Genomic DNA, 13,418 nt, shown 5'->3' on the forward strand with positions numbered 1-13,418 from the left:
TGAGGTTTCAGTACACAGGGCGACAGATAGTTCTACCTTACTGCCTTCATTTGTCTTCCACACCCTGCTAGTGGACTTAAAATACAAAGTGCTGCACAGAAGCTGTGCAAACAAGTGAGAGAATAACACCCCCCACCCCCCCAGGCACCACGACCTCAAACAGGAATAAATAAAATCAACAACTAAAACGGCCTCCAATTGCCTTGACAGAGGATACAAATACACTATTAATCAAAAGCGTGAAGACCAGGAGAGCATATAATGAAATGAATACAGAAATGGGGATGAATTGTAGAGCGAGGGGGGGGGGGGGGCACCCACACCCTCCCATGGAAGTGAAATATGATGGAACTGTGGAACCATCCCTTGGTACTCCTTTGTCTGTCTGTTCCCCCCAACCCACCCACTGGTTATAAATGACTTCAGAGTTGACGCCCCGAAACCGTACGCATACAACAAAAAACACACTTTCTTTTATTCAAACGGCAAGTAAAAAGATTTATTTTTTTTGTCCAGCAAAAGAAAGAAGGAGGTGGGGTTGTGTGTGTGTGTGTGTGTGTGCGCGTGCTCGCATATCGCCGCTCCCATCATGCAGAAAGGCAAACGGCGACGAGTGGAAGGGGGCTTGCTTTTTCCAAAACGGGGGCCCTTCTTGCTTTCGGAAAGCCCTCATAAATCCTGATTTGAGCGGGGGGCCCGCTAACCGTAGGAGGTGGTAAGACCCGTCTAGGGGGGAGGGGAGGGGGCAGCCAGGGGAGTGGCGGCTCGCCTCTTAAAATGCTACGACTGATTAAGTCGTCCCATTAGGTGACAGCTGAACTTTAATACTAATATGATAATATAATATTGAAATAAGCGTGTTATTTACTTTGTGGGGGGAGGGGGGTGAAGGAGGCGGGTGATGGAGATGGGTGGGGTGGGGGCGGGAGGATGATGAATGATTTCTGGACAGCTCTGGGTGTCACGCCAGGCGATTTGCCCGCCGCCCGCTCCACTCCCCTCTAATCAGACTTGACAAAATGGAGACATATGCAGAAATATTGGTTACAGTCGGCATCACAGGGCCCCCTCTGCCCGGGCCCTGCTCTCTGCCGTAGTGAAGGCGCCGGCCGCCCCCGTGAGCAGCCCCTCCAAATTGTCCACGGGCACTGAAGCATCTATTTCAATTGGCACTTCCTTCCCGGCCCCGGGATTTTACATTTAGCCGGTGTCATTTACATATTACTCTTAATCAAAATCCACAGTGGGGCGATGGCGGGAGCAGAGGAATGGCCAGAGGAGAAAAAGAGCGAGAGAGAGAGAGACAAAAAGACAGAGAGGGAGAAAAACAAAACCATGGTGTCACGGTTCAGGAGTAGGCTCACAGGCACTTTATAAAATGGAGATGTGACAAGACATTAAGCTGTGGGTATGTCTGTGTGTTATGTAGGGGGTGGGGGTACATACGACAGACATTGACGTGCCTGTAGTGTGTGTGTGTGTGTGTGTGTGTGTGTGTGTGTGTGTGTGTGTGTGTGTGTGTGTGTGTGTGTGTGATAAAGCATTCGTTTGCACTCCAGTGTGTATGTGCGTTCCCGCCGGGGCTGGCATCTTTGTGCATGCACTTGGAAAGAAGAAAAGAGGGTTCCTCAAACAGACACTTCTTGGAAATAATAAAGGGCTCGGAAAAATGGACGCTACGAGGGACAGGATTGAGGGAATGGCGTGTATGGTACGCGCTCCTCTTTGAAAAAACAAGGAAATCTAAAGCGCCATGGCGCCGGACCGGTCTCGGCGGAGCGGCCGTGGTGGCATTGTTTGAGACATAAACAGGTCCCGTGCGGCACACACAGAAGCAGCATTCACTCCGCACGTGTCAGTCGTGAGACAAAAGCGTAATAACGTTTTCACAATGCGAGCTATCAGAATGCGAGAAAGAAAAAAAAGCCACAATGGGCAAAGAAAGAAGAGTGCAATGCGCCTATAGGGTTTGCGTGAGCCCACACAGTGGTAGAGATACTGTGAATTATTCTGCAGAGGCATTGTTGTTTATAGCTTATTGTATTGTTTTAAAATCACAAGGAGGGGGCTCTGAATCTGAATGGAAGTGTGATTGCCATTAACAGATGGCTCACACAAAGTGTGAAACCACTTTTTCATTTTTCTTGAGCTTGTGGATCGGCTATTTCTGCTACTCAACACCGTTGTATGAAAAGTGTGAAACAGTGGTGTAAATTGCATACATTTCTAAAATGAGATTTGCATTCAAGTCCCATGCAGCCTTAATTTCAGTAATGTGTGCATGGACATCCTCTGTAGAAGTGATTCACAATAATGATGGGTGTGAAGCCTGCAGCGTTGCTGCAGCAGCAGCAAGGCCTTCTGTCTCAACTCTCAACCCAGCCAGACGGAGGGAAGACCCTGTGCCCTTTAGAGATCAGCCGAGGCCTTCTAAAGCCCAACGTATAATTGATATGCGATGAAACTAGTTTTTAGCTTGAAGCTCATTTGTTGTGGGAAGCGACACCATGGCATGATGGAGTAAACCTGTCTGGATGTCATCTAGGCTCCGAGCATGGTGCAGAGGTATTGGTATTCATTCATGGATAGACTTTAGTGGGATCTTTAGCCAGGGATCATCATGGTATGGCGTGGTTGTGAATGTTTGTGGAGATACATAATTCAAGGTAGTGTTGCTCAGGGCGCTGCTTTTATGGGGGACTAGACTTACTACACACTTATAAAAAGGTGCAAAGCAAAATGCGTTAATCTTTTTCTCCCTTTATTATTACATAACCAAGTGAAGTTTTGACTAGCACGTCTATGTTTATGCACTGCAGGGCCTATTTTCAAGGCAGAGTAGAGAATCAACATGATTTAGGAAGCTGTACATAACTGTACACGTTATAAATCCGCTGGCCTGGATACACAGACATAAAACTATGTAGAAACAGAGCAGTGGCTCTTAGCTCCAAGTTGGTTCACTACATTCATCTGGTGCTCCAGGTCAAACCACTCGAATGACAAGGACAACCGGGTGAACGCAGTTAACGTCCTAGTCAGGTGGGGGAACTGAATCATACAAGGGGGCCCTCACAGTTGAGACCCAGAATTGAGAAGCACTGCTCTAGGCCTGGGGGCAGTATTTCCCCAACCAAAGATCAGAGTGAGGCCTTGTCTGTTTGGCGGCAGTCCAACATCTTTGGAAACATGTTGGAAACATGTTGCACAAAAACCATAACGTGCCTTTCCAACTTAGATTGGCTATTTCCGCTGTTCATCGGACAAGAATAATATACAGGATTGAAGTTAACATGTCTGCAAAATAAAAACCCATGCGCGTTTGGGGGGTCTCAGCTTTTGTTAGATGTACGCTACATAAGAAGTTGGGCTCCAAAGAAAACCAAAAAAAAAGGTTTTGAAGCACTGCTTTAGGGGAATAGAACCAAACCTCCCTCTACTCTAAAACGAAATAAAAAATAATGTTGGCTCAGTTGCACAGAACAGGGGGTGGTTAATCACGCGGTTCATCCATAGAGGTGCAGTTAAAACAGAGCTCCCCTACGTACTGTACCTGCATCTTACTCTCCCTCTACTGTAAAATGAAATAGAAATATAATGTTGCCTCAGTTGCACAGAACAGGGGCGGTTAATCACACAGATGTGCAGTAGAAACAGAGCTCCCCTACCTGCCTCTTACCTTCTCAGCATGCCCGTGAGGATGCGAGAGCTCTTGCCCAGGTTGGAGTCCGTCTCTCTCAGCTGTGTGGGGTAAAAAGGACAGAGAGGGGTTGGGAAAGTTCTGAGTATTCCACTTGGGAGTGAAAGTTCCAAACAAACAGGTCAGGGAACACATGCTATCATGCTATTAAAGATTGTTTTCATGTGCTAACTATGCAATTAATGCTGCAATCAGGAACGCACGATGACGTTTTAACACATTTGCATGGTAGAGAATGTTAATACTGTACATTATCACTAGTACATCTGCAGTGGTTGGCGGTGGTCTACCTCCCTACTCTTCTATTGAGAAATGTAAACCCTGGTGTTTGGTAGGACACCTACTGGTTCACAAGTAGTACTGCCTGGTGCTTATAAGTGCAACATCACCCCTGGAGATATGAACTGTGAAAACTGTTTTCCACACGAGGCCAGGGTTCAAATCCCAGGTAGGGCATCAGACTTACAGATTACAGCTTTTAACTACCCTCCCACACAGGCAACAAGAGGAAATGTCACTTAACCAGAGCACTTGACTGCAGACACATTCTTGTTCACAGCCCCGAGGCAGCAAAACACTCAACTTTGTCCTGGTGGCCAGTGAGCAGCCCTACGGAAGCATTTCAGTCAGTGGCTTTCCCAGAGGCACTCCCACGGTGGCTTTTGAGGGAGGGAGATTGCGGGAAGTCTTTTGTCATCACTATCTAGGTGAATTGTCCAAAGCCAGGCCAGTGACCAGAAGCTTGGACACGAGGAGTTTTGTCTCAAACTCACTTGTCTGATGAAGCTCCCAAACATCTATAAATCTTAGATGTTTTTAAAGGGTGGAAATACCTCTTTTGCACTATGGAACACATGGAGATTACACATCAACAAGTGGCTGTAAAGTGTAACAAATAGTTAACCTCCACCAATATGATAAATACAGCCTAAAACTGCAGAGAAACAGTGCAATAGAGCAGGGGTTAGGGGTAGGCAACTTTTGAGGAGGTTCCAGGGGATCACCAGCACGTTTGGTTTGGAACCAAATGGGCCCATATTGGCCCTTAATTCAGAAAGATAATTATTTGTATAGCCTCACAGAGTTACATTAAAACATTTAGGATTTAAAAGTGTTAATTGGGGTCCCAAAGATAAAAATATAGCTTAGTGCATTATAACACCCCCCCCATAAGTGGAATTACGTATTACACACTTTACAGAATTATTACATATTGTGTGTGTGTGTGTGTGTGTGTGTGTGTGTGTGTGTGTGTGTGTGTGTGTGTGTGTGTGTGTGTGTGTGTGTGTGCGTACGTGCGTGCGTGTCTGTGTGCGTGCGCCCATCAGATTCCTTCCTACTGATAAGGATGCAATCTGCACAGTAAAATCCTCAGTGTTTATGCAACTCCGAAGAGCAGACAAAAGTAAGCATAATGGTTCCATTTGTGCACTGAGGATTCTAAAATGTGAATGTGCTACTGAAGATGCACTTAAAATAATGACGACCCCGGCTCCTTCAGTAATCCCTTGCTGTGCCGTGGATTTTCTTTTGGTTTTTCATTCTTTTTTTTTTTGTGGGGTCACAGAATGTTCGTTCCTCCCGTTTCCAAATGCCAGGATGTGTATTTGCATAATGTGTACACACTGTGCGCGCGTGCATGCGCTCGCATGCGTGTGTGTGTGTGTTAAAGAAAAAAAATGCTGACAGTGCACTGTGCCACTTTAGCTGGCACTAAACTCTACCTGTAGTCACATTTCTTGGTTTAAGACAGCGGGAGTGATTTCTTTATTTTTTTAAAGAGAATTTCCTTCTACAGTCAGCAGGGGGTGGTTCTGCTTCTGTGAAATACTGTTTGCGCTATCTATAGTTACCCTCACTCAACTTACTGTAGATCTAACAGTTCACCCAATCTTCTCTATTAATTCAATTCAATCGTACTGTATAAAGTAAACCATTGGATCTATCCACTTCTCCTCCATTATGTTTGTTTTATTCTCTTCTATTCGCCTCTATTCTTTATTTAAACAAATTCAAGTTAAAGATGAAAAGACAAAATAATAATTATGAGAAACATCAGGAACACAAATTAAGCATGAATGAACTGTAACTTAACTGCGTGATCCCCCACCCCATTGACCCCAACCCTTATTCACCTATTTTATTTTACTGTATTTTATATATATATATATATATATATATATATATATATATATATATATATATATATAAAATTCTATTCTCATTTATCCTATCCTATTCTATTTCTAACCTCTTCAGTTTCATGCGTCGGAACACTTCTCTGTTTTTAACTTTCTATTCAGATGTTGGGGCATGGCTGTCTTTTGGCTGTCCATCTCTCCTCTCCATTACATCCACTCCCCTGTCTCTTCCCCTCCATCCCTCGTTCCTTGCCTCTGGCAGCTGGAGCTGGAGTGGCGCAGGTTGCCAGATCCAGGGATAGAGGAGGAGGGGGATAAGGGGGTTCTGGGGGTTTGGACCCTCTGGCAAACACAACAAGTCCTGCAGTTGCCTGATGTGATGTCTGACTCGGCCCACAGATCTGTCCCCTAGACACTTTCTCCCAAAATACACACACACACACACACACACACACACACACACACACACACACACACACACACACACACACACACACACACACACACACACACACACACACACACACACACACACACACACACACACACACACACACACACACACACACACACACACACACACACACACACACACACGCCCTACAGCATCCTGGTCCAACTCTCTCACTTTCTTCCTCAGTTAAAATGGAATACTAGTGGTGAAACATGTTTTGGTTATTCCTCGTCCCGTATAGGGCTGCAGTATCGGCATTATGGTGAGCGGTTATTAGTGTTACTGAAGCTCCTGCTGCCACCATGAAATGAGAGAGAAGAGTTTGTTTCTGACACAGGAGCTGTGAGAAATGAAATAGACAATTTGAGGCCATGGTGGCAGTGACTTTTTTATGGAAGGAAAACGACAGTTGGCACTACCACTATACAAAGCCACACGACACGACCAAAACATCACCCGGAGTGCCCAATTCACTACATTATTTCAACATCCTCAGTATCACAAAAAAAAGAATAATAATAATAACAGGTTTCTACGCTCATTTGTTGTGTACTGTAAATGGCTAGTCTTTGCTGAAGAATTACATTATATTACATGGAAATGTACAAACAAAGTTATGTTTCCGTGATAACCATCCCCTGTCAATTCTTGGAAGACCTTGTTCCACTGTGTGTGTGTGTGTGTGTGTGTGTGTGTGTGTGTGTGTGTGTGTGTGTAACTGTGGATGCATTCACTAAAGTTGCTCTGTTCCAGGGTTAGGGTAACTATACAATGACGGAGTAGTTAATGGCCACAGCATAGCTGATGGATTTTCGCCTATAATTGGCATTTTATTCATTAAAAAAGTCTGATGAGAATAGCGGTAAAACAATCAACCAAAGCAATGGAATAATCATTCCACAGAAAAGTTAACAAAGCTTAAAATAAAGGTTATCAAAAGTTATGATACAGCACATGCAACTGTCAAATAAAGCATATTATGAATAGCATATTATGCTCACAATGTTAACTGTGAATGCTTGTCTTTCATTATATTATGATATTAGTAGTATTAGTATTATCTCATTATGAAATGAAAAGACACAATAAGTGTTTGACAATTTCAATATGTTCATAACTTTTTCATTATGATGTACTTTATTACCTTATTTGACTGTAATATTATGGTGTAAATGATTGGTCATATTGATTCATCAAAATATACAAATAGATTCATTATTTAATACAGTATAACGATCGTTAGTTGTAGCCCTAGTTGACAATTCGACAGACCGTTGGGACGTAAACATAGTGACGTCAGTCTATACGGCCAGAAAACGACATTTAACCACCAAGCAGTGACAGGAACTGGCTTTCGGCCACGGCGATTAAAACAACAGACGGCGTGTCACCGTCTCTCTGAGTGGCTGATGGAGTATTGTAGGCCAGAATGAAGGATGACGAACCAAACTCCTACGCTGCAGCAGGGGGTCCAGCATAGGGGCTGAGCAGGAGCGTGCTCTTTTGGCCCGAGGGGTTTGCGCCCGCTATTGACTTCCATTTGTACCGTTAAAAGCAAAAACAAAAGGCCACATCTCCTGCTGAGTGTGGGATGGTTTTGTCTCCGCGTATGTGCGTTTCTTCCTGTGTGTACACGCATGTGTTAATCCACTGTGGTCAATGCACCTGAAGCTTTAGGTGCGTTATGAATTAATTTCTGTACATTTCTATAACCTATTATTACAGCCTTCTGATCTATCCTTTACACCTTTCAGCTAAGAGACATCTCCTGTCTTTATACATTTCCTCTTCCTCCTTTTCTTTTAGCCCCACACATCTTTAAAGGATGTGTGTGTGTGTGTGTGTGTGTGTGCTGCGGGGGGGGGGGGGAGTTCAGCAAAGATGACTAGTGGGAAGAAAGTAGCGCGAGAAAGAGAGTGCTACAACTGCTCTCGGTAGACGCTGTGGACCTTTTTGAAAGGAGATGTTTGATTTCCTTTGAAACGGTCTATGCCAAGCCCTCTACTATGTTGTGATCTCTAAGTACGCCACGCTGAGGGGGCCCCATCAGAGCCGGGGGCCCCCTCACTGCGCTGGGACCTGCCTCGTCTCTGCCTGGCTGTCTGTCTATCGGCCTGTTTGTCTGGCTGGCTGTGAGGGTGTGAGGAGGGAGTACAGGGCCAAGATTGGCGGAGGGAGGGAGTGGGGGCGTTGGTGGAGAGGATGAGGAATAAAGCAGGAACAGTAGCTGGTCAAACCTTCAGGTTAAAGCAAAATCTCACAGAGACACATGGGGAGGCTTTAGCTGAATGGAAGAGTGGTTGTCTGGGAATCAGACGTATATGGTAAATGGTGCATTTATATAGCGCTTTTATCCAAAGCGCTTTATATTGTTTGTGCATTACATTCGCACACACATTCATAAACCAATGGCGGAGGAAACCATGCAAGGCACCAACCTGCACATCATGAGTAATTAGGGGTTCAGAGTCTTGCTCAAGGACACTTCGACACCAACTCTGGGGGAGCCCGGGATCGAACTGGGGACCCCTTCCGACTGTTCTACCGGCCACTCTGCCCCTGAGCCACCGCTGCTTATGTGTCATAGATTAGCTGCTCACACAGATGGACTGTGTCTCTTGGACCGTATAGATATTGTGAAAACATGGTGTAGGCCTATAGCATCATGGCCAGTGAAAATAATTAGCCAAGTGACATCATGATGAGAAGCAGCCTGTCAGGCCACAAGAGTCTCATATACACTGTCTTTTTATGACAAAAAGCAAAAATAGAAAATCTACGTACTGTATATGCGCACAAGCTCAGAATGTGTCAGACCATGATGTGTTGTTTACTAAAGAGTTGGAGAGATGCATGGAGATGTAGGGAGACCCCAGATCGCTGAATAAATACTGATAATGATTTGTGTCAGAATATAGAGCTGCTTACAGTAACACCTATCTTGCCTAAAAAGAAAGAAATCAATAAACATTCATATCCATGTTGATGTGAAAATTGCACGTTTCCACATCATAGCACTGGAGCCAGTCAGTACGATGCTTCGTACATACAGTACATCACATACTATGTGTGTACCATGTGCTCTTGTGTTTGTGTGTGTGTGTGTGTGTGTGTGTGTGTGTGTGTGTGTGTGTGTGTGTGTGTGTGTGTGTGTTCGTGTAGTTGGCTAGTCTGACATCATGTATGGCATCACTGTCTGAAACACACAAAGCGTTGTGAATGTTCCCCACCGACTACAAAGCCTTTGTTGTCTCCAGTCAGTGTCTCCTATGATACTCCTTCATCCTGCACTTGTTGGGCCACGTGTGTATGTGTGTGTTCACGTGCGAGTGTGCGTGACTGCGTGCATGTGTGTGTCTGCTTACCCTCTCCCTGGCTCTCTGTATCTTCTCGCGGTCAGTATGCAGGTTGGACAGAATCTCCTGGCCCACTTGTTCTGTGAGAAATCAAACATAAAACAAAAACATTTTCATTTCCAAAATATAGAAAAAAGATTGCAGATTTACACTACGTGTTTGCGTGTACCACATGCGTATAATAATCTCCACAAACAGACTTCTAGGCCTCAACTCTTGAACCTTGACATTCGTGGCTTCTTTTTATTTCTCATCACTACAAACAATACCCCCCACACCCCCCACCCCAGCAGATGGACCACAATCAGCCGATGCAATATTCATTAAGCCGCTGGTCTCTAAACGCCTCTCGTCTGTGTTGGATGTAAACACGTTAACGCGCCAGTTATAAAACATCTCCAACAAGGCGCCTGACAAGCTCATCACTGGTCACTGTCATTCTCCCGGTCCCTTGGGTTAGGGACGTGAAAAAAAAGTGTGAAAGAGGGAGTAGAAAGACAGGAGGGGAGGGGGAGGGGGGGGACCAAATAAACAACCACCTTGTATCAATGCAGTGTTCGTGTTAAAAAAAATGAGGGAGACAGAAGAGGAAGAGGGAGGTAGGGAGGGAGTGAGGAATCTTTGTGTGGATCAAAGACGGGCTTTCAAGCGCACCAAACAAATTCGGAGTAAACAACGCAGTCGCAGACTGTATTACACTACACAGGTGCTACACACCAAAGAGCCCACGTGCTGAGAGCCTGTTTGTGGGGGGGAGTGGGGGAGGCTGCGGAAATGGGCTACATCTGGCAGCCGAACAAGAGAGAGAGAGAGGAGGGGGAGGAGGGGGAGCGCTGCTGGATGAGCGGCGTTTGTCTCCGGTTCTACTATCAGACACACCCCCCCCACCCACCCATCCCCAAATGTGTCTCTTCCTGCCTTCATCAATTTCTAATCAGCGAGGAGACAGATTGAGAGATACCCAGATTAAACAGTGCAGTCAGACAGTCACAAGTGACAAATAGGGCAGATTAAAAGACTGAGTGCAGGTATTAATAACCGTAATAATACAAGTCCCCCGTTGCAACAGGGATATAATAAACAGGCAGGGAGGTGTAGCGGAAATCTAACGTTAAACAGACAAGTAAGCGTGCCTATCCGTCTCTGTCCGGGAAGAGGCACTGTTTTAAATAAATGAGGGTGACAAGCACTGTGCAAGCAAAGAGTATTGGAAAAGCCTACAATGCATGAGAAGATAGATGAGGCATGGTCAGAGAGAAAAAAGGGGCCTCGGTAGCATCGTAGCGCCAGTACTTGCAGAGCAAGCGAAGACAGGTTGGTTGAATGGCCAAGGTTTAACAGAAAGGTGCATTAAGGCACAAAAGGCCTTGGGAAACGCAACCCCTCCGCGGCTGTGAGCCACCTTTCACTAGACAAGAATGGGACCACAGTGGACTCAGGTTTCTGTCTATTCTACAGGACTGGGGATGTTAAAGTGCTGTACTGTAGATACTGTATATACAAACTAACTACCATAGTGGTTCCATCGCAGAATTGGTGATTTTAGCCACTTTTTAACCACTTCAAAAATAAGCAAACAGAGTTTGTAGATCTGCTATTTCTGCTACTTGTGATTTGTTTTGGGGGGAATTTGTGCAATTATATCACTCTTATTACTCTTTATGTAACTACAGCAAACCGAATAGGTCTGCAGCCACCATCACACGCTTTCGAGGGGATAAGGAATGACACGACGCCATCAGAGACGGCGTTTCGGCTCAATAGGTGGCGCTTTCGTTGGCCACTCGTGCCAGGCCTCGGTGCGGTGCTGCAAAATCCATTGTGATCCATTTGAGGAGTCCCCCGGGTGGGTTGGCTGCAGAAGACATTATGGACTCTTGTTTCACCGCGGCAGGTCAGAGGCACTCAAAAGATAAATATTTTCCTTAGCTGCGCGACCGCAAATGGACGCTTGCATAAAGAGAGCCCCCCACGGCCCTCCCCCCATCCACCTAAATCCCACCATCATTCACCGAACTGTCTCTGCCCCATTGAACCATTAGGCAGTGTACACAACACCTCCCAAAGGGACCTACTGTATTGTGGCTCATTTGGGGGAGGCTAGGGGTGTCTTTATCTGGCATCTTCCCTTCCATTTCTCACTCTGTGACATGCATCTACATTTACATCCATCTTATTTAAACCCCATGCGCTCCGCTGACAAACTTTATTAGTTGCCCCCGAAAGAACGAGTTGTGGTTATGCAATGTGTGGACATTACAATTAAATACATAAATGAATAAAAATGAAGACGACGGATGAAAGATGGTTCCTTTAATGTCATTGTCCACCTTGAAAAGATGAGAAATGGAGCGATTTAGCCCAATTCATCTGGACATGACAGGCGTGTCAGCATCACTGTGCTCTCTAGGCATAAGGCTTCTGTCTTAAAACTGTTAGCACTTTAGATTTTACCTTCACATTTTAAGCATTTACCTGATATTCTTACTCAGAATGACACATTTTCAGTACATTGTTTTCAGCCACTGACACTGTTATAACAATTACAAATTAGGCATTTAGCAGGCGCGCTTATCCAGAGCGACTTACAATAAGCAAGGTAATCACATACAGCAAATGTAGGATTCTTTCAATGTGGCATCCCTCTGTTGGGCATGAGATAGGCATCCTTTTCCAAAGTTTGTAGTAGCTTATTATTTTTACTCATTTAGTCATTATGTCACTTCATCCCTGCACCACCCGAGCGCCCAGATCGGCTATTTTCATGTCACACTGTCGGACAGTGATGTAGAAAATAGTGTTTAAGGGGTTAAGCCCTAAAATGCCTTACCAAATGTTGCAGCTTCTGATAAACCCCATGTTCCATAGTTTGTGAGATTATAATGTTTGTTCGGTCAACATAATTTTGAGCATAATTAAAGTTTGCGTCGTCTTTACAATGGCACACTAACATATTTAGCGTGGTTGAGAGCATTGCATCCTTTCAAAATGGAAAATTAGTTTTTGGGCCAAAACAGAGAGGAAGGGACATCATTTCCATATAATGCTGCAGAACTTCTTTCTGGTTAAGTGTGTAAAATATTCCCCTCCTGTTTAAGCAGCTATTAACAATTTAAATGACCCTGGCGCAGAGGCCGTGCTCTGACTCACTTACTAAAGCTCCACATCCCCCCCAAGGCCCATTTAACAAGCCCATTACTCTATTACATTATACTCACACCAGTGTTGCACAGCCTTCATTTAAATGGTTCCTCTAATGTTACTGTAGATTGGAATTAGTGTGAAAAGGAGTCGAGGGCACAAATTAAGTTGCGGGGAAGGGGAAAATATTGCACGGGTAAGGGCATTCTTTCCTGTAACAACGTGAACACGAGTCTCACGGTACAGTTGGGCTTAATTTTTATTTCTCTGGCAACTTGTTTTTCAGTTAATGGTGACAGTTAATGGTCTCTGTAGAGACTATATAATTGTAGTAATTGATACAATTAATCTAATTAACGTATAAGATGTGACGCTATGCTACCAAATGGTTCAAGTAGGGAGTGGGAACTATCAGGGGTTAGTAGTCAATGTCTACCCATTGCAATATATTAGTGTTACAACTTACAATATGAATGCTTGTCTACTTATGAAGTCACAATGTTGAGCTGTGTCTATTAGGGGGCAAGCAGTCTAGGGGAGGGGGAGAGAGAGAGAGAGAGAGAGAGAGAAACAAAAATAATGCACTTATTTCCAACATAGTACCAATTGCATTATTCGGTACATTG

General features: G+C 44.7%; 1 protein-coding gene across 2 annotated transcripts in view; it reads right to left on the minus strand.

The window, feature by feature from the left end:
* vti1a (vesicle transport through interaction with t-SNAREs 1A) overlaps positions 1-13,418 on the minus strand; it is a 156,738-nt gene that overhangs the window by 43,873 nt on the left and 99,447 nt on the right. Inside the window, exons 6-7 of one of the 2 annotated variants that reach the window (XM_083787104.1) lie at positions 9,661-9,731; positions 3,680-3,741 (exon numbers count right to left, since the gene is read on the minus strand). In XM_083787104.1, the coding sequence (XP_083643230.1) occupies positions 3,680-3,741; positions 9,661-9,731 (133 nt within the window). Of the gene's footprint in view, positions 1-3,668; positions 3,742-9,660; positions 9,732-13,418 lie in introns of both variants that reach the window. The other variant, XM_083787105.1, reaches the window with a different exon arrangement.

The sequence above is a fragment of the Protomyctophum parallelum genome (genome assembly GCF_964188405.1).
Source record: "Protomyctophum parallelum genome assembly, chromosome: 17".
NCBI lineage: Eukaryota > Metazoa > Chordata > Actinopteri > Myctophiformes > Myctophidae > Protomyctophum > Protomyctophum parallelum.